This window comes from Pteropus vampyrus, unplaced genomic scaffold, assembly GCF_000151845.1.
Source record: "Pteropus vampyrus isolate Shadow unplaced genomic scaffold, Pvam_2.0 Scaffold26, whole genome shotgun sequence".
Lineage (NCBI taxonomy): Eukaryota > Metazoa > Chordata > Mammalia > Chiroptera > Pteropodidae > Pteropus > Pteropus vampyrus.
In genome coordinates, this window is record NW_011888807.1 from 107,660 (window position 1) to 130,566 (window position 22,907).

Sequence of the window (22,907 nt, forward strand, 5' to 3'; positions counted from 1 at the left end):
CCATAGCATCAAACATAATAGAGGTCACAGAAACTAAATTTTATTTTCTAGGCTTTCTCCAATATAGCTTCCTTCTACTACTTACTTCATTGTGTATTTTGAAAATTAGAAGTTTTCACCATGTTTAGAATCACAAAAGACAGCTGATTTTATCTGGACTGGAAAGGAACTTCTTACCAAAAGAACACACTGTCCAGTCTAGATCCAGTGGTTTTTATCATTGCTTCTAAAAAAATCATTTAGATATATCCACAATATGTTATCACCCTAGTTTTTACTATAAAATAGAAAGTGGATTTTCTAGAATGAAAAATTCCCTGAAGTGTAGTTCACTTAAATACTTTAGTAATATACATACCAGTATTTATATAATCATGCAATAAACTTTCTAGGCAAGCTGCATTACTTTCTCATGCCATTTGATTTCACAAGATTCTGGTTTACAAAAGAAAAAGCCAAAAACCAAAAAGTTGGGTCAGGTGTCAGGTTGGTTACCTTGGATTTAAAGAGTCCTCGACAGTAGTGCCAGATCTGAGTATTCTTTCCACTATAGGGAGAAATGCACACAGATGTTGTCCTTGTGTCAGCTACATTTCCAGTGACTGTAAGATATTCATTCTGGGCTCGGTTTTTTATTCTAATGTACACTGCAGGCTACAATAGGGAGAAACAAAGAAATTTAGAAAAAAAAAAATTTGAATCTGGCAATCAGTCCTTCCAAAAAAGGAAAACATGGAGGGGAAGTGAGACATGACATGGTGGAATTTATTTTTTATCTCTTTCCCTCTTATTCCCTTTAGCAAATATGTATAAATTTTCTATTGACAGATCCTTAGACCACTGAACACAAAGCTTAAATTATACAATCTCTATTATACTTTTCTGAAAAAGGCCCTTTGGAAGAGTAAAGGAAACACTTTCACTAGAACTCCCATGTGGTACAGGGCAGTGAAGAATTAGGGACTTGATGAGTTTAATCAGTAACTACTGTGCCCTAGCTATGCTCTGGGAAGCAGGAGAGTAGGAATAAGGGCAAGGTACTACCAACAGCAACTTAGCAAAGACAGTACAGTAATGAGACTGTCTTGAGCTATGATTGCCAAATGACTGACTGGAGGTCACTGAGGACCCTAGTAGCTGTGGTGGTGACATTTACACTTTGCTGACCTTTATACTTCTTCAAAAGAAGAGACCTTCCATGTTTATTCTTCGCTACTTAGGTATTCAAAGATTGGGCAACAAAGGACTTCACCGCCGGACTTGGAATATATACAGGAAGTTTTAAAGTATTAAAATCTAGGACTTGCCTCTAAGTATTTAATTAATATTTATCGAAAGCTTAGTATATGTCAAACACTGCTAAATGCTTTCTGGGCCACTGTATGACCTGTCAGAATAACCGGAACAACTCTTTAAGAAAGTACAATTATGACTCGAATTTTATAAATAAGTTTATTTTGGAGTAACAAGGTTTGTCTTCACCAAAACCCTTCCTCTTAACCAGGAAGCTCTAAGGTCTGTGCTGAATGCACTAGTTACTCTTAGACACATGGAATAACAGACCAATTCCAAAGGTGCCAGTGTGAATTAAGATAACGAAAGGACAACACATGATTCAAGCCCCACAGAAACTGTTCTTTCAGTCCCGTGATTTGGGGCTCAAGTCTTAATATAGTAAAATACAGGACACCTGAAATCCCCACCTTGGGTCAGGTGTTGACATCCCAATTAGAACCTTGTTTAATAATAACAAATGGTCTGTTATTTAAGAAGAGAATACTTCACTTGGAGAAACTGAAGTGCTAAGTAAATGCAACAAGGTATCATGGTAAGATCAACAATGACTCTTCTACAATTTTTAAACATAATATCACCAGGAGGCCAAGCTGAACTTTGGTAGACTGCTGCCATGGTTATTAGCCTTCCTAATGAAATAAACAATGGACAAATTTTTATCGGGTCACTGAAAGGCAAATGTTTTAAATGTTTCAAATCACAACTTCTGCATTCATAATGCAACAGTAATGTACTTAAATTTCTATAACTCATCCTGGTCTCCCACTGCAATTATAAATTGTCGAGGCTTCAGTCTACGGCCTTGCTACCCTGAACAAGCCTGATCCTGCCTGATCTCGGAAGCTAAGCAGGGTTGGGCCTGGTTAGTACTTGGATGGGAGACCATCTAGGACGACCAGGTGCTGCAGGCATAAAAAATAAAAAAAATGAAGGATAGTAAACTAACAAGGTCCTTGGAATCTGTGAGGTCAACCAAGAGTTGTCTCGCCTATATCTTTATTAGTTTCCTTACCTTTTACATATAAGGAATCAGGAGTGACCTTCAAAGGACAGAGTTCCAATTATGTTAGAAACAAACATCAGTTTTAATCAATTAACTCAAGCAAGGTACTAATTACCCTTACTACACACTTGTAGTCTGAAATCCTCTGTAATTATACTTTAAAACACTGATATGCATAAGTACCTTAGTGACTTCCTAATTCCCAACCTCAGAGAGAATTACATTTTATTTAAATGAATTTCTAGATAAGAATAGGAACTAAAGCAGTACCAACAGACTTAACAAAAAGGAATTATGACCTATAATACTGTTTTAGAAACCCGGCATTGATTTGCTGGGTTTCAAAGCTGTGGCCTAAATAAACAACAGGGAAAATAATCCCTGTTAAAATACTATTTTGTAATTAAATTTTTAACCAGAATAGGAATCAGGTAGTTCCTAAAGCATAATGCAATAAGAACAACACATATAATGTTGTCAAAAAACTATGTAAAATTAGAGGCTCTTGTTCTAGCTATCTTTTATTCTCAGGACCCTGAACAATGGGCAGGGACATCCTTCCCCAGCAAGGAACCCCTTTCAAAAGTGAGAGAAATATTATCTGGGTCCAACTTGGCTTCTGAAGTTTCTCATACAGGATTAAGCATTACTATATAGTTGGTAAAAGCTACACGGCAAAGCCAAAATTGCCACTTCTACCTTGTTTTTTCCCATGGCTTTTCAAGTGGGATTCCCCATCATCCCATGTGACAAGAATGAAGAATAAGCAAGATGTGAAGGTCATGAAATCCTGTACCACAGTCTGTCAGGAAAGCCCACTAATGTTTAGTATCCCTCAGAAGAGCATCTCTGATTCTCTCCAGGGACACTGTGAATAGTAAACTTTCAAAATGTTACCATAGTAATATGAGCCAGATGTCGTGTCAGGCTCTTTACATATTTTATTATCTTATTTAATCCTCACAATAATTCTGAGAGGTAAGCAAAGCACTTTTCACCAGTAATGATTCTGAGGTGCCAAGAAATGATGTGATTCATCCATAGTCACACTGTTTACAAGTGGGAGAACTAGGATTTGAACCAACAGAACAGTAGTGGGAATGAGGGGAGAAGGGGAGAGGGAGAGAGAGAGAGTATGTGTGTGTGATAGAGAGGTGGGGAGGGAGGCAGCAAGACCAGTAAGGTTAATTTTTTATTGGCTGTCATCTACTTAGCATTCACTATGTCAGATCAGAACATCAGAACCTTAGTACTTATATCAACTATGCTACACTGAACTCAGTGCCTGGAATATATGGTGGCACTCTAAATATTTAGTTGATCTTATTTTAGAGGAAAGTAGGGTGTGGTTGCTTAAAAACATGGATTTTAGAGCATAATAGATTTGGGTTCGAATTCTAGTTCTGGCGGATTTTAGAGCATAATAGATTTGAGTTCAAATTCTCGTTCTGGCAGTTGGATGACTTGACAGTTTGCTTTACCTGTCTGAGCCTACTTTTTCATCTAGAAAATGTTTTAACAACTCCTATCTTAAAGGACTACTGTTGGAATCAAGTGAGAAAAGGTTTCTAAAGGGATTAGAAGTACAAATGGCATATCCACTGACCATTGCATTGCCCCGCTGGCAGCCTAGCTTGGGTTTCCCGCCCTCCGTGAAACCTCCCACCACTCCCACACATTTCATACTTCCCTTTTCTAAACCAGGCACATTGCTTGCGGCTTTTCGATGATTACACAGTTTTTCATTTTATATTAGTTGGATGTTTTATCCCCCCACCCCCCATGCCCCATGCCAAAAGTATGTTCCAATAAGGTAGAAGTGATATCTGCCCCATAGCTTTCATAATTCTTGGCATAATGTCAGACATTCATCCATTTTTATTTTCATTCCTTCATTAAACGAATAGTCCCTGAGCTCCTACAATGTGCCAGACATTGTGACAGGCACTGGGAGTAGAGCAATAAGCAAAATATGCACAGCCTTGCCTTTACGGGGCTTGCAACAGAGTGAGAAAACACCAAATCCAACCATGACTATAAGATTATAAATAAACCACATGCAGTGTCTTGTAGAAAAAGAACCCAGTCTTTTAGGATCTAATTTAGATTGGGAGAGACTATGAAAGAAGCATCTTGAGGACCTGACGTGTAAGCTAAATTTAAAGATGGGTAAGAATTAGCCAGGGAGAGGATGAGGAAAGAACCTTCTAGACAGAGGGCACTGCCTGTGTCAAAAGCCTGAGTGGGAAAGCACTCTGCACATGTCTCAGCCATGTGAGTGAGGAAACCAGTGAAAGAGGAGCCTGCCGCAGCAGCGGAGAGCCACGTCACATGGGCCATGCTGAAGGGTTTAGATTGCATCTTACGCGCACTGGGAAGCTTTTAAACAGAAGGCGGACAAGCAGTATGTGTGCAATAAATACGATTTTAACTAAACTGCCAGGATCCATCCTGAGCATTATGTAAGCAGGGGAGACAAAATCTAAATACTTAGTAAAACTAGCATCAGTCTCAAGGGTCCATTCTTGTTTCTCTTGCTTGCCGCAGAGCTCTTAATTTTCCATGAAAAGTGAACATGATCAAATATGCCTCTAGGCTCAAAGCTAAAATCCAACATTGACCTTTAAAACAATTTTATGAATTGTTTAAATTCTACAGTATTTCCCATCCTAATCCACGCCCCCTGCTACATAAATGGCAAACTAAATGAAATGATCATTATTTCACATGCTGTAGTTTATGAAATTTGTACTAGAAAAGCAAGCTATTTTGGATCCTATGGTTCTTCTTACCTGCTTCATAGGACGAAGGGAACCAATTGTTTTCCACCTACTGAATGCTGTCCAGTTTGGGATCTCATTAGGCTCGAGTAGGATTTGTCTGCCCAAGAAATTGGAACCTTCATAAGCTATCCACCTATATGAGAGCAGGAAAGAAAAAAAGTGGGGATACTTCTAAACAATAGGCAATCCCTATATTATACCATATAGGGTTCATTCTTTAAAATATCTAGGTTTATAGAATTTTTAAAAAGAAAAAAGTAAGTAATTCTATTTTTTAACAGAAAAAGCAGGGATGACTAGGAGAAATCCCACTGGACTGGTGCTTAGATGATGTGAATTCCAGTTAGGATTCTGGTTTCCTTCCTTTCGAAACAAGGTTCCCTCCAGCTCTAAAATTCTGTGTTCATTTGATAATACTGAGTCATTTTTCTTACATTTTAATATTCAAAGATAAGCTATAACCCCTCACTGTTAAAAAACACTAGACTCTCCCACTTGAAGGCTTATCTCATGTCCTTCAGGGCCTCTCCAGGTGGCTCCAGTGACCCCTGCAGACACACATTCCACAGCTTCTCCAAGGCCACCAAAGACTACTAAAAATTATCCACAGAAATTCTGTCGTACTCTTCCATCAAGGCCTGGCTCCTTTGCAGATCCTCTCAGTACCCTGGGGGCCTTCAACTCAGGCCAAGTTAAAGTGTGTAAAAAAGTATAGGGCTTTGAGGTGTCTGGAGTCTCAATACATGGAACACATCGTGCCTGTTCCTTTATGGACTAACACTGGCTGCTTTTCCATCACCATGACAAGTTGAATAGTTGTGACAGAGATGATCCACAAACTGAAAAGACCATCTGGCCTTTTACAGAAAAAGTTTGCCAAGCCCTGCTTTTGGTGGTTATCAAGCTGGATGCCTAAGAAGCAGGGATCGCCAAGAGGATCTGAAATTCTGAGCAGGACTCAAGGTCACCTTAAACAGTGCTTTCAGAAAGTATGTGTGGAGGACAAGGTGGCTGCTTTGCTTGGCTCACACAAAGCACCGTGTTCCCCACAACTGAGATCAGGCTTGGCCAAATTATGCATGCCTATGAAGAGGCATATCTATCCATCTCTCCAGCTTTGCAGATTCTTTAAATAGGCAGAGAAGTTTCAATTATAAAACCTGAGCAAGATTTTAATAAAACTGTACCTCATTAAATATTAATCTAAATGAATTGCATAGTTGAAAAGCTGTGTGAGATGGTGCACTAAAGCATGGCCTTCATTACCATCACAGATCAGATATGGAATGATACGGGAATTAAACAAAACTTTTCACCAGGTGTAGCTAGCTAGCTCTGAATTAAATGGCATTCTATAAACCGTCTGTCGCCTAGAAAACCTTCAGCCTTCACTAATCCTTACTCCATGTACCAATTCTTATAGAGAATCCAGAACAATGAAAGTAAGCAGATAATTTAAAGAAAACGAAGAAAGTCAAGGTAAAATGGCACCAATTTTCTACAAAAGAGTGAGATAAGATGGTGAGTTTATGCCATCAATAAATGATGAGTCAATAAATATCAGTTCCACTTAGGTACATGAAGAAAAGAAATGTATAAGAATGCTGTGAAAGTCTTCGCAGGGATATGAAATTCAGTTCCAACAGAGTTAAGTGGTAAATAATATACTGGAATATAACATAGGGATTACTATACTCAGAATACAAAATCAGTTTAATAAACACTAAAACGTGAAATGCTTTCTGCTATACATGTGAATAATACAAAAACCATTTATTATAAGTTAATTTTCAAATCAGTTTATATTCTTGGCTTTCTCTTTCATTATCTCCAGGTAGTTAAACATGCAGAGTTGATTATCACACAATTTAAGAGTTGTAAGAAATAGAAACAGCCATCTTTAAATTAATCATCTGTGTGTTCAGATGACTGTGTGTTCTTTTAGTTGACTTTTGGTACCAGAACACCGATAGTGCAGGAGGTGGCACAGGCTTACATGCCACTCTTCAGAAATGGTCTAAGAGGCAGATTTTCCAGGAAGCAAATTGAACCTCAGCTTCACGGCCCCTCATTTGCAAGGTTTGCAAAGCCTCTTACCATTTTTGTTTTAAATAAAAATGCAAAGTTCATACCTAATTTAGGTATCCTTAATTTATTCATTTCTTTTCTTAAAGTAGTCTCCCAGCTTATAAAAAAAAAAAGTGCAGGCCCCACACAACCTGGATCCACTCTGACTGACTGACAACCTGAATGAACAGCAACACCGGTAGGCAGGCAAGGTCAAACCAAGATACTCACAGCATGAAAATGAGTACTCTGGAGCAAACAGCTCTAGAACAAGATGTCAAATCAAAGTACAGTAAAAACACTATCAATCTTAACAAACTGTCACTTGTCTTAAGCAGACAATGGTCTCAACCAAAACTGCTGACTTAACTAGGTTTTCCCTGAAAGTGGGCTCAACTGGTTATGGTCTTCTGGTCAACCTACTCTCGACACAGGCTCTGAACACATGGCAGCTGTTCTCTCCCAAACCAAAGGGCTCTTCTCCCAGACCGGACCACTGAATACTTCTAAATACGGACATGGTCCACAGTCTTCTCTTATTTAAACAGAAACTACTATTATTACATTGAGAGATAAAAGGAGTAAGAGCACCATCAGACCACAAAAAAGCAACAATAGGGGAATAAAGAGCAACTTTGCAACACTGTCCTCAAACAGTGACTGAACCGGGCCAAGCCTTCCTCCAATACTTACAGTCCACTTTTTACCCACACGGACTGAGTGTAGAAGTGCAGGTCCTTGTTTAGAACAGAATTCACGGCCTCTTCCAGATGTAACTCTCTTCCTTCACAATGTTCCAGAGCAAAAAGGCTGATGGAGGGTTCTTCAAAAATCTAACAGCACAAAAAAGAAAAAGCATCACCAAAAGGAGTGGCCACACATCAGTGACATCCCAGGCAGAATGCAGGTGGTACCCTGGATCCACTGTATTCTCAAATGCATAGTGTTTTCTACTTCACCCTCTAAAGATGTTATAGCCAAAACTGCACTGGTGGGATCAGATTCTATTAATTTTTATTCAATTTTTGATAAATTAACAAATTTCAGAAAAACAATCTTAATCTCGTAATAAAAATGGGCACCTCGTTCCAATCACATATTAAGGGCTGGCTGTGCTGTTAACATAGACCACATTTTGATCCTGCTAATGCTTTTAGCTGGCAACAGAATGAACAGAGAATGGAATGGCACCCTCATTTCCCAGGAGGCCACATGAGGAGTCACTGAGAAGGCTGATTTTATGGCTCTAGGCTCTTAAAAACATTCCTAGGAGGGAGGAAAAGACATTTTTACTTTAACAACAATAAGCTAGAATGCGCAGAGATGGGTGATTTCTGCATTACGGGTGAGAAAATGGAAACGGAAGGAAGACAGAACTGTGCCGACCCACGAAGATAGGTGGTGGTGAGATGGGCCTGTGGAGCTGATGGAACACGTGAACTAGGAGAGGCGAGCCAAAAGAGAAAACATCGTGTATGAAATAAAAGGGAAAGAAAATAAGTATTAAACACTTCGGAGACGCTGAGGAAGAGGGTGCCTGAGATACGGTTGTTTGGGTTTGGCAATCAAGAGGCAGCTGGTTACCTATAAGACAACTGTTTGAGTGGCTTGTAGGAGATGACAAGTGGAATCTAGGTTGTAAGGACAGAGGACAAGGTATTTATTAGAAAAGTTTGGCGAAGAGGAAGGAAGTGGGTCAGTGGCCTATGGGCATGCTGTGAGCACGGTGGAAGGTGATAACAAGAGAAAGAAGGTGAATAATGCAAGACAAGAGGGACGGTTCTAGGAAGGAGTGAGAGGTCCAATCCATCAGTCCAGAATCTCTGACTGGAATCAGTCCATGAATAAAATCATAAAGAATGCTGAGAAATTTCCAGGTTTTTAAAATAGGTAAGTGTGTAATCCTGTCTTTACATTTCATTATGTGGCAAAGGTTGCCTGCTGATCAGGTCTGAAACACTGCCCAACAGAACTTTCTGCGGTGATCGGAATCTTGTACACGTGCACTCCTCCATTCGTAGCTGCTAGCCGCATGTGGCCATCAAGCATTTGAAATGTGGTTTGTGAGACCAAGAAATTGAATTTGTTTTATCTAATTTTCATTTATTTAAAGTTAACCCCATGTGGCCAGTGCTAGGGTAACTGGATAGTGCAGCGCTAGGGATTAGGATACTGGCAAAGAACGGAAGCACCACTGTGCACGGTGAAACAGCAAGCCAGGAGGGAAAAGGCTGCCTGCCCAGGAGCACTGATTTTCCTTCAGTAAATGCCATCAGCTGGGCCAGAAACACACACCCATCTTTAGTTGCAGAGTTACTGAGTAACTGCAGGCAAGATTAGGTATCTCTTCTGCTATCTGCAAAATAACCAACTGGAAGCATCCCAATGGTTTATGGAATAAAGGAACTTCTAGGAGTCCAGAACAGCAGGTTAGGAATGCAGCCAGGCAATCACAGACTCTAAATTACCCACTGAAACTAGTGTCTGAAAATGGACAATCACTCTCCATGGGTAAGCCGCTGACTTTACTGTGGGACTTTTTCCAACATCTTCACCCCTAAGCTTTTAAAAAAGCATTTCGGCTTACCTCCCCACACTCTTTACTACTTGTTGAGTTACTGATTTGTAAGGAAGGGCAGACAAGCAGGGGGCCTGGAAAGGGCTCGAAATCAACCATCAGCAACACTCACCCTAGTAGAGTTTGCTGTGGTAAGAGTGACAGACACCTATGTTAAAGGTATTTAATGCTGACATGATGTAACTGTTTTAAATCCCAGTGGGTAAAAAATTAAAAGCTTATTATGAAAATGTCATTTAAATGCTAAGCATTATCCTAAGAAAAATAGTACCTGTACACATTTTCCTCTTCCTTTTGCAGAATGCCCACAAAGACATTTTTCAAAAGGCTGCCATTATCCCTCAAACACCCTCAAATTCACTCTCAAATTCAAAGACGATTTAGAAATTGGGCAACTAGGAATTTACTTTAGGGAAAACTATGAAAAGTTTGATAGAGGGGATCACAAAAAAATGTTGAAAAATGATGATGCAAGGAGTTTGAGAAAGAACTGTAAAAAATGAGGTATTTTTATGAGTTTATATGAATCACTCACGGCGCTCTCAGGTACCCATCGTGTCAATGGGCAAAGAACATAAACCAACAGCATTAATCAAGGAAAAAAATATGACTAATGTAGACGAATACCCTGCCCGACAATGTTAGCAACAGCAAGGAGATATCATCTGCTCCCACCTTCTAAACTTTTCATTTGAGAAAATCTATTGTTTCTAAGCTTAAAGTCATTTCCTCCCCACAGAGGTCTGATATTTAACTTGATTTTTATCTATTTAAATTGTTTTGATTTGATATTCTTAATTGATAGATATACTTAAATTTATAAACAGACTTGATGTATAAATGTACTAAAGGTTAGGTAGATTGAATGTCTACATACAAGTGCTAAGTGAGGGCAGGATGGTGGGGGTGGTTAACAGGTAATCATTCAGAAACAGCATACTGAAGAACTATTTTTAAACCATACTTTTCTGATAGATTTTCAAACACAAAAGTAGGAATTGATATAAGCTATTAATAGTCTTCAAATCTGAAGATGCCAGAGTAATCTGAACTTTTCAAGGACAATAGAAATCACCAGAATTTAATTACAATTTGAGCTCTACAAATCTCTTGGCCTCAGTCCATGTTAACTTAGAAGACAGCCAACCATTTGGGGCCAGTAGTAACAGGACATCCCTGCTGGGTCATGTCTAAACTATGCAAAGACGATAAAGTTTCTAAAAGGAGGTTGTGGTTAAGAAAAAAGACTTGAACAAATTGTGTGAATGAACTTTCAATAAGAAAAAAAGAAAACACTCATCACTACTCCTCATCCCATAAACTAAGCTAAAATATTTTAAATGGCAATAAATGGTAATAATGTAATATACATATCACTTAATATGTGCTGAAAATTTAATAGCAGTCTCATAAATCTCCAATCAGACTCTAATATGGGATTTTCTAAGTTTGGCCTATTTAAAACAAAACCATATAAATACCTTCAGCCTATCAAGTCTTGATGGTGCACAACAAATGTTAACTACTGTCTATGAGCAGTTATGATATTGAGTGCTTATCATGTGCTAAAGGCTTAACATGCAATGGCTCATTTAATCCTCATATTTAATTAGAAGAGAAAGTTCAGGCTTAGAGTGGCCAGACGCATGCCCAGGTCACTTGGCTAACAGCAAGTCTGTCAGACTCCCAAACCAAACTCTTCACCAATGAACTGTAATCCTCCTCACAGGGCCTCTTTCATTTGCCTTAGAAAATCAGTTTCATTATAATTCTTTCTAACTGGTCTTCCCTTTTTACTCCCTTTTAAAAAAAAGTTATAATACATTTCAAAAAGAATAAATAATATACAGATGACCATGTACCCAATGCCCCAAATACATTTTAATTTTAGCATAGCTGTATCAAGTTGTATAAATAAATAAAACATAACAGGCATAGCTGAATTTTAATTCCCCCCCACACACCAGAGGTAACCACCATGCTGAAGTTGTGAATCTTTCAAGATCATGTTTTTATACTTTACTAATGGTTTACATCCTGTTCTGAAATTTCACTGAAATGTATCTTACTGTATACATTTACCATACTGTAACATCCTTTAGTAATATGTAGCTCACTCTCATTGTAACAACTGTATTGCATATCTTTATATGTGCTAGTCTATTTCATCCATCAGTCTTGTAACAAACATCCTTATTTTTCCTCCCCACATCTTAACTGACACTCCTTCTACTAGCTGTGTATGAATAATCCCATTTCTCTGCTACTAAACTATACCTTGGTGTTGTCGGATTTACAAATATTTGTATCTAAAGTAAGGTAATGTTACTTAATTATTGTTTTACTTTGCATTCATCACTAGTGAGGTTTAACATCATACTTTGAATGCCCTTAGCCATATTTTCTCTCTTCTATGAACTGCCTATTCATATCCTCTGCCAATTTTGGAAATAGGTTTATTTTTTCTCAACTGATTTGAAAGAGTTCTTTTTATATTTTGTATACTAAACTCTGCAGGTTATAAGGGCTGCAAATATATTTTCCTGGGCTGTGGCTTGCTGTGGTAGGCTGAATAATTAATATTCTCCCACTTCTACCCCTACTCCCTAAGAATGTCCACATCCTCGTCTCTACAACCTGTAAATACGTTACTCGACAGGGTCGAAGGGATTTTGCTGATTTGATTAAGAGTTAAGAATTCTGACATAGGGATATTAGTCTGGATTATCCTGACAGGCCTAATATAATCACAAGGGTCCACATAAGAGGGAGGCAGAAGGGTCAGAGATAGAAGATTAAGAGCAGAAGTTAGTGAACTTTGAAGAAGGAAGTGGGCCGTGTGCCAAGGAATGCTGGGGACCTCTAGAAACTAGAAAAGGTCAGGAAACAGATTCTCCCCTAGCATCTTCTAGAAGGAATGTGGTGCTGCCAGCACCTCAATTTTACCTCAGGAAGTTTTTTTTTTTAGACTTCTGAACACCAGAACTATATGATAATTTGTTGTTAAACCATTAAGTTTGTGGTAATTTGTTTCAGCAGCTGTAGGAAACGTATACACTTGCCTTTTACCCTTCTCTTACTTATATGTTTTGTGATTAAAACCATCCTACTCCAGTATCATTAGAATAGTTTTCCTATATTTTCTTCTAAGTTTTAAAGTTTGTTTTTCACATTTAGGTTGGCAATAATCCATCTGGAACTTATTTTTGTGTTTGGAGTAAGACAACATTCTAACTATCTTTTTCCACGTAAAGGGCCAATTGTCTCAACACCATTTAATAGTTCTTAACAGCCCACTGTAATGCTATTTTTGTCACATTCCAAATTCCATTATTTAAGTAGGTCAATTTCTTTTATGCTGTCCTGGTTCCACTGCTTTGTGTCTCTTTGTATCAATACTTAATATCTTAATTATTATTGCTCTATGATGAAATATATATTTGGCAGGACAAGCGATACTGCCCATTGTTCTTAAAAATATCTTGGCTATTTTGAACCCCTATTTCTTTCAAAATAATTTTACGATAAGCTTGTAGTGTTTCACCACCCTATCCCATCCCGCACCCTAAAAGAGGATGAAAGAGTCTATAAGCATTTGTCTGAAATTGTATTAGTTTGAGGAAGACCACAATATTGAGCCTTTTTATCTATAGAAGTTTCTGTCCATGTTTTATATTGATCTTCAATAAAGTTTTTATAGTTTTCTCCATTCAGGACATACTTGCCTTGTGTTAGATTTACTCCAAAGTCCCCAGGGTTTGCTATTTTTCTTGTATTCTGCAACTTTTAAAAAACTCATATTAACCCTAATAACTCATTTGCAGATACTCTTGACAATTTTGTTTCCTCCTTTATACTTTTTTTTTGTTTGTTTTAATCTTATTCAAGTGGCTGGGCCTCCAGAATATTGTTGAATAGAAATGGTGATAGATCTATGACTTCTGCCTTGATTGAAAGGGAAATGCTTCAGATGTCTGACAGGGAAGTTCATGTTTACTATCGGCTTCTATTGGTCTTCACTTTTAAAATGTACACAATAGTTATTATAATTAAATCTATGTGGGTTCAGCTGAAAATTTAATAGTAACCAGACTCTTATACATTTTATAAACTCATTGCTTCCTTTCATTCTGTGGCAGGATTTACAGTCTCCTTCTATTTATAGCTGTGCACCTTACTCAGTTTTCTTGCACAGAATGAATTGCCAATTCTTATTCTACCTCTTAAGATCATTTATGTCATCACCATCATAAAATCATTTGAAGTTTTTCTACAGCCTCTTGTTACGATGTTTCTTTTGCTTTGCCTGGTTGTAGCTGCCAGGATTGGATTATTACTTCAAAGGAGGCCAATTTCCATGCCAAGCCACCATGGAGACACTAAAGAAGCAATGCGTGGACTGCTGCCCCCATAGAAACATGATAAAAGCAAGTTACCCCAAACACTACTAGCCCAGTGCTTAAAACATTTTATTTAGGTTTCCCACCCATCTCCAGCTTCTAATGCTTTTGGGGACTGTTATATGGTATAACCTTATTGAAAGCTAATTCCCTCAGGCCACGTGTGTCCTAAAGGTTAGATACATTGTTTTTCATTTCCAATTCGAAATATTCTCAGGATAGTTATTTCCAAAAGAGCTGGAGGCTGTCAAAGATTTGAAAATACGTGCTCTAACAGTTTATTTACATGAGTTAACTGAGTCCAAATAAATTAATTCGCCCAAGGTCACATTAGTGAGAAGCAAAACTATCAACTATGCTCCTAGCTTTTTTCACTGTAACATGACAATAAATTATGCATCCATGGGCCTCTGGAATGTAACATGTCTGCACAAATAGAAATCAGCCTGGAGCAAACTGTCATTGCAAAACATACTGATCTTATATGAAGATAAAGAGTCTTAAGACTCCTCAATATTATACCACTTTAGCATTTAGTCACTAAGCACGTCTGGGAATGCCAACTACCCTCAGAATTCTAGTATTCATAAAAGCAAAATCAAAGGATGAGCTCATAGATATGTAAAGTCAACTCAACTGGCCTGAAACATTTCCTAGAATGAATTCAGAATCACACTGGATTTTGGCATAGAGAGTGAAATTAACAAATCTACAGGAAAAAAAGTGTATCAGTTCCTAAGAAAGAACGCAGCAGGGGGAGAGGAGATGCAGAAGGAATTGGAGAAGCAGGATAGAGTGGGCCTAGCATTTTCCAGGGACAGAAGGCACAGAATCTGGAGAAAATGAGCAATTGGATTCTGAGGGAACAGGAGGAGTCTTTTTTGTGGGGAATGTCAGCTAATCTCAAGATACCTTATTTTACCTGAATCTATGCTCAATAAATACCCTTCTGATGACTTAATCGGTTTCCCGTGTTCTTCCATAGGCAGAAAAAGACCCAGGACAGAATTCTCAAGCGTTCCTGTCACTAGTACAAGTGTTCACCAACCTTGTACATATTACCGAGCTGATCGTCTGATTTACATATCAGTCTCCTAGATCTGATCAGCTCAGGGCTTTGAGGCTGGGGCCAGAGCTGGGGGTGGGGTGAAACATGGCTGGCTTCGTCAAGCAAATGCTACCTGTTAAAGCCTCTTCAGGGTCACTCTGGAGATCTTTGCTGGGATGCCCAACCTCACTTCACACTCCTTCCATTTCGACACCAAAACAACTGTCTAAACATGTCTTCGACAACACTTTTCAAAGACTTACTACCATGCAGAGGCATTAAAAAAGTTAAATGTGCTGTCCTTACATAAGTCGAATATACATGTTAATTAGTTCTTGGAGTGAAAAGGCTATATAGCTCTCAAATGTTTCCCAAAAGGCACCTTCACCCACACTGCCTGGATTCCACGAGACCCAAAAAGGGACGTGCAACCACACAATTTATGTAAAAACATTTCTAGTTTTACTAATTTTAATTATTCATTTTTGACTTCCTGGATGTAAAAGAATTGTAACTCTTCAAAGAAAAACAGTAATACTCATTAATTGTCACTATTTCTACAACACCGTCCTTAGAAATTTAGTTGGTTTAGCTCATTGAATTATTAGTCCTGTAAATCCTTTCAAGACGGAACTTCCATATTTAGAACTACATATTTTGCTTTTACAGTTAATACCACATAAGTATCTGCCGGCTTGACCACAAAAAATTCCGAAGAAAATTCCTTTCCCATAGTGTAGACTACCTTGGAATGCCCTTTATAGCCTCGTCAATACTTGGGAAGACTGATTGGACCACATTCTATTTTTTCTGCCAGTTTTCCTCCCATAGACAGGAAGCATCAGGAGCCACTTAGACTTTCCAAGTTGGTGTCTAAGGGTCCACTGAGATAGACCAAGGATTCTATTCCTATTCTTATTCCTCAGCCTTGAGAAATAAGGGTTGTGATCAAAGATCCTGAGTATGGCCATCATTCTCGAAGCTGGCTGTGGCTGAAAGGTATGAGTCACTCCGACCACAACATAGGGCTTCAAATCACCTTGGTGTAAATCTCAGCTTTAACCAAATGCTCCTAGGAGTCATAACTAGATACCTTGAAAATATCCCAAACCCTTGCTGCCTGCTCTGCACAGACCTATTCAATAGGCGCCGAGAACTGACGCCCCAGAGGAGCGATCCTGTTGTCCTCATGTTTAAAATTCTGAGGAAATATGACAGAAAGGAGAAACCACTTACTCTATAAATGTGGCCTCCAAGGTGACCCAGACAATTCTGCACACAACATGCAGGAAAGCCCTAGTTCCCCTGCCCCTCAACAAGGTTTGAAATCAATACCAGTGGTGGTCCATGCCTTAAAGTGACATTGTAAACCTGTGTAGCAGACAAATTGTTATTAGATTTATCTAATAATGAAACAATCGGATTACTTTTATTAAGTGGCTATAACAATTACATCCATAATACAACAGCTGACACTAATGAGGTGCTCGCTGTATGTTGGGCATTTTACAAGCATCATTTTCTGTAATATCCCAGTGCCCTTATAAAGGGCTATTCTTTTCTAGATGCAGAAACTAAGAATTTTGCCAATATCACCCAAACTGATTAAGGTATCAAATGGGATTTAAGTCCAGGCCTATATTACTCTAGTTCCTGAGTTTATTAGCATTCCTGCTTTAAACAAAAACAAAAAGGAAAATATGTTACATTTTGGTTAGATTTCATGAGTGAATCTCCATTTTACAATCCATAAGTAAATTATTCAGATTTTTACATTTGCCCATATTTCTTTTCCTCCAACTTTGCATTCTCATTGAATTCCTAGGTAATTAAACTGAACAAGAAAAAGCCTTATGCATTCAGCAAAGTACTTACATAGTCAATGGGCTTGAGGGATTTGACTTTAGATGTTGGGCAGCCACAGGAAGTAAGGTCAGCATAGAGGCCTTCTTCTAACACACACTGGTTATTAGAAATGTCTTCTTGGTAATATAGAAGCCAGCTAAAAAGATAAGAAGTGAGACATTCAGTCAAGCTGCATCAGCTGACCATCGTCATGCTGTGGGAACTATGGTAGGAGTATGACATGAGTCATGGTGCTGGACCAGCAGTGAATAGCTGCCACCAGTTAAAACAAACCAAAAACCAAAACAAACAAACAAACAAACAAAAAAACCCAGTTATCACTATTATTTTTTGACTGCTTAACATGTGCCAGACATATGCTAAATACTTTACATATATTATTTCACTGCATCCTCAAAAATTCTATGAAATAAAAATATATCCTTACTTTGATAGGCAATACAATGAAGGCTTAGAAAGGTAAGATGATTTTCCCAAAGTCTCCCCAATTATTAAATAATAGAGCTGAAATATGAAATAAGATGACACCTGCTTTAAGCTAAAGACATTAGCTTCGTTCAGTGCCTTCAAGTACAAAACTGTGGGATCGAATTATAGTGATCATTAAGTTCTTGAACAGATTAGAAGTTTTTGCGGGGGGAATGGAAATAAAAACTTTTATTTTTTAAAATAATGAGTTTACCTCAGTCTGAGTTAGAAGATAGATTCCTAAAAGCAAAGTATATAAAACCTGTCACCTAATGGAGATTTTAAAAAAGAAATAAGCCCTTCATAATATTTGATACTGAATTATTTTCCATATGGCACTCATCAAAAGCTTGGTTAAGACATATTCTTTTGAAAAGAAGAATTGTTACTTCTTCAGTTTTGGTGTGTTTAAGTTCTGGACCTGTATTTGAAGATTACCAGAACTGTACTCCAGCGAGACCAAGTTTACTTTGGAAAACTATAGAAATGCTCTGTGACATTACAATTTACAGTCATGCCTTCTATGCAATAAGCATTTTATGGCCAACAATTATCAAAGGCATGGACTCAATGTGTCAGGCATGGACTTAAGCCCTCCATGTGTATTGTTTATTTAATCCTTATAAGAATCTTTGAGGTAAGTAGTATTATTATCCCTCTTTTACAGATGAGGAAACTGAGGTTCACCGAAATGATTAAATATGTTTAAGGTTACGTAGCTAGGAAGTGATAGAACTGGGCTCAAATCCAGATCTTTCAAGCATTCCAGGTACCGAAGCAATTGCCATGGTTCTTGTATTCTTTTATTACACTGTAGTTGAATAAACTACACATAAATATAAGTACATATAAAACAATGCATATTATAAATATAAAATGTACTTTTTAAATTATATTTCATATATAAAATTTTTTATATACAAATAAAATGTATATTCCCCATATGAAGTGACACATGTGACTAATTTTTCCTAGACTTCAGTGTTAGAAAAAAACATTTCCTCCAGAAAAATGTTAGTGCTTCCTTTTATCAGAAAATAAAAATATATCTATCAAAATATTTTCTTTGATCTTAATGGAGAAGAAACTCAGAGCCAAATACTGGTAATGAAATTATTTCAGGTCTTATGAAAGACTTGAGGATAAATGGTGTCCAAGCTTATGTGTTTTAATACTGTAAAAACTCTCATATCCTTTTTGGAAGTATAAAAACAGTAACACAAAGACAGGTTCGAAGTACGAAAACCTATAGATAATCTGAGAGGGAAAAGACTGAATTAGCATTCATCAAGAAGGTTAGCAAAGGGAATGAGGACAGACTGAAGCTTCAAGATATATTCTGATAAGAAGTAGGCAGGGGTCATGAACTTACATAACTGCAGGAGACCAGGAAGGAAATGTGAGTAGTGTACCAGCTTTAAAACAAACAAAAAAAAAAAAATTGGGAACATTTCCCCTTGATACATTAGGAGCACGTAAGCCATCTACTCAAGCTAATCATTGCCAAAGGCAAACGCATTGCCAGTTTTCAAATCTTCTAATTTTTAAAGAGAAAGTGGAAAACAGGTTCTTCTGAAAAATATCCTAAACTTAAATACTGATACAAAGATTTTTTTAAAAAAACATAATGTGTAGGCCAAAAAAAATAACATCTGTTGGCTAGATGTACCTGAAACCTACAACCTCTAATGTAGAGCAGGGTTAGTGAACTACTGCCCATGGGCCAAAATCACCCCATTGCCTATCTTACAAGCTAAGATTGATTTTTGCATGTTTAAATGGTTTTAAAAAACTAAAAGAAGGTGATTTCATACATGTGAATATTATATATAATTCAGATTTTTAATGTCCATAAATAGCTTCACTGGAACACAGCCATGCCCATCCATTTATGTACCATCTATGGTTGCTTTTGACTACAGTGGTGGTGCTGAGTGGCTGGCACAGGGCCTGTATGGCCCACAAAGGTGAAAATATTTACTACCTGGTTCTTTATAGAAAAAGTGACTCCCACTATCCTAGGGGGGAAAATACATGGCTGAGTAAATGTTGGAAGGAGAGGATGGGGGAACAATATAAGCATGGACAGAGAGTAGATAGAGAAAATGAGACTAGCAGATGGTAAATCCTGAAGAGTTTGAACAGATCTGAGAGAATGACTGTGAAATTTAAAGGAGAGTAGTAAAATATTAAACTGGATTTTTGGACAAATAAGCAGGCTATGATTGGTTTGTGGTAAACAATGGAAATAATACAATGCTGGAGCAGGGTTAATTAGGAGACTGAAGTTCCTCAAATGGAAACTAGGAGAACCTAGTTTCTAGTGGTTCAAGAGAGAAAGGAGAGTTGATGACTCCAAGGAATCTTAAAGAACAAATACAGAGACTTTGATGAGTTATTAGGGAGGTATTTCATACACAGAGATACCACTGAACTGTACACTTCGAATAGTTAAAATGGTATATTTTGTTATGCATATTTTACTACAATAAAAAGTCAATATAGAATTTATGTATTAGCCTTAAGAATCATATACAGTTCATATATATGTACAAAAGATCCAGTATGTTGCTGCAGTTGGAAGAACACAGACTTTAATAAAAAATGACTGAAGCAATCTCGGGTCTGACATTTACTGTGTGATCTTGGGGAAGCCCTAACTCTGAATCAGGGATCCTCATCTGTGCAATGGGGATGATGAACACTTTAAACAAAAAGTTTTGTTTTAATTTAGTAAGAATGTCTTATTTGAACAAAACCACTAATTTTGAGCATTCTACTAAGCTATACAATTAACATACAATATAAACATTCCAAATATTTAGAAAACAATGTAACAGTAAAAAATCAATCATCGAAATGCTCCCAAAGATGGCTAGTCAGCATTTTGTTTCTATTACACAATGGCTCATGATATGACTTGGGCAAAGTTAACATGGGATAGTTAGCAGTTAACCAATGATTAAAAAATTGTTTTTATTTCACTGTGAATGCAATAAAATAAAACATCAAATCTTTCAATTTTACAAGAAATTTAGTTATTAAGCAATAGTAAGAAACACTCAATAAGCCTACTTACCAACCCCGAACAACTTTAAAAGAACATGGAGTGAATGAAGTCAAATCAGAAATTTCTTTTGTAAAATCTATACATTCACCTTGGAACCCTGGTTTACTGAATGCTTTGAGCTACAAAAAAAAAAAAAACAAAAAACACAACAAACAGAAACAAATTGACATCATCACAAAAGCAAAAGAAAACCTTAAGTTTCATGTCCTAAAAAGTTCAGAAAAATATTACAGATTCATATTTTATCTATTATCCATGAATCCATGTTAAGGATGACATTTTCCTTAAACTCACATTTTTTTTCCCTTTACCTGTTTCCAGAAAAATCAGCATCTATTTACCATTTTCATCTATCTCTTGCACCAGATTCTGGGCAGAGAAGCTCATAAAATAATTCTACCTGTAAAAGTAAATCAGAATCCCTCTTCCACTAAAACGTGGTCTTTGTACATTGTATCAAACAATTATTATCCCTTGTGGTGAGACTATAGGTATAAAACAAGCAGCAATTTAGCACTAAAAACAAAGGAAGTCTGGATTAGTGTGAAAGGTGGTATGTTCCTTCTCTCGCCAAGTCTTTCCGATCTACAGTTAATAAAAGGGAGGAGGAGAAAGCGTGAGCACATGCCCATAAGTGAGCATGAGAGTGCCTGTGAGAGCACAGGAACAGATGGTAGAGAAGATAATAATGATGGGATTAGTAGAAGATTTATAATAAAGAAAGAAAGACATCTGTGTCATGCATTTCAGCTTACAGGCTTCAGTTTGCTGGTAAGAAAACCTTAAATGTACTGCTTACGCTTACATACAACTACATTTCTACTCAGTCCTTTTTGTCAAGAAAAATCCAGGAAATCTCAACTATAATTCTTCGGACCTCTAGAGATACAGTAATCTGCAATTCTAGTGACCTTGTATCTGTAATAGGTAAGAAAAAATTAATGAGCCCTATAAATATTTCATAATACACCGAGACCTTGAAATAACATGGCCCACAGGCTCACCCTGCACTGACAGGCCTGCACTGTAGTTAATGCATCATTATGTCGCCATTTCTTCTGCTCACGCTGACAGAGAACAAGGCTTCTCTAAGCAGCCGATGTTTGACTCCTTCTTTTTCCCAAGGGCCCTCTTATAGGATGATGGTCTCTAAGTAATGAAGAATTATTTCTTGACTATCTCATTCTGCCCCGACCTTGCTTAGCCTGATATCAAAGATCAGCCAAAACCAGGGAGGTGAGAGAATCAATTGTCCCTGACCAACTGCAGCTTGCACAACATGGCTTCCTACTGTGAAGCCAGGCTGCATTTGGAGCATTAAAACACCAAGGGACTCCCTGACCTACGAACACGTGACCCAGCAAGTTTCTACCTCGGTCTTTCTGATGGAGACAGAATATAGCAGCAAAGAGGAAGTCCACAACGAGACAAGACTCTGGAACAGCTCCCTGTATAAGAACAATTCTACAAGTCCAGGGAAACTGCCCCTAAATTCCCTGATAAGAGTATATATTTTTGTTAGTGGTTTTGCAGGCTATGTTTTTTAACTTAAAAGTTTGTAATATGAGTCTAAAAGTGACTCACATTTAACGCCCAAAAATGCAGAGGAATTTCTCCTACATGCAAATATTATGTTAATTCACAATTAGAATCTGAAAAACCACTTGAGAACAGAGATCACGCCTCTTTCATTCACTGCTTGTATTCCCAGTTTGTTGAGGAATATTGTTGAGCTTACGATTTGTATTTCAATATTTCATCATGAAGCCATGAAATATCAAATCCTAGACAAATGACAACGCAATTTCAGATTACTTATATAGTAGCCATCTCTACTTCTGTCTTCATGCCCAGAAGCATTAATTAAAATACACACACACTCTACAAAATTCGCCATAAAATATTTTGATTTATGAGTTAAAATATTGTCTAGCCAAACTAAAAAACTGGGCATAAGGCTGATCTAAGTATATATTATTTTCACCCCCCACATAAGATATGGTTCATCCAATATTTGACCAATCCCCAGAAAAGTTAACACCTCATTCTGACTACCTTACAAACAGAATAGAACAATTCTCATAATAATATCCTAAGGACAGTACATACAGACACTGACTCTGCACTTAATTATAATAATTAAAATGTGGTTTCCACTCGGTAAAATTAAGCCACAGTGATTTGCTAAAATTAAGTCCTGTGAAAAGCTAGCTGGATAACTGTTTTGGTTTCCTTTCTAGATTAATGTAGAATAAATGTACAAAACAATTCAAACAGGTTGTTTAGAACACAGGCAAGAAGTCAGATGAACAAAAGATGAGCTTTTTT

At 37.4% G+C, this 22,907-nt stretch overlaps 1 protein-coding gene and 1 pseudogene across 1 annotated transcript in view; one reads left to right on the forward strand and one right to left on the reverse strand.

Annotated features, from left to right (window-relative positions):
• Positions 1–22,907, reverse strand: part of CRYBG3 (crystallin beta-gamma domain containing 3) — a 103,869-nt gene that overhangs the window by 1,626 nt on the left and 79,336 nt on the right. Inside the window, exons 16-20 of the mRNA XM_023528465.1 lie at positions 20,589–20,698; positions 17,051–17,177; positions 7,843–7,982; positions 5,092–5,215; positions 407–654 (exon numbers count right to left, since the gene is read on the reverse strand). Coding sequence (XP_023384233.1) covers positions 407–654; positions 5,092–5,215; positions 7,843–7,982; positions 17,051–17,177; positions 20,589–20,698 — 749 coding nt within the window. The remainder of the gene's footprint in view (positions 1–406; positions 655–5,091; positions 5,216–7,842; positions 7,983–17,050; positions 17,178–20,588; positions 20,699–22,907) is intronic.
• On the forward strand, positions 2,089–2,207 carry LOC111737437 (annotated as a pseudogene).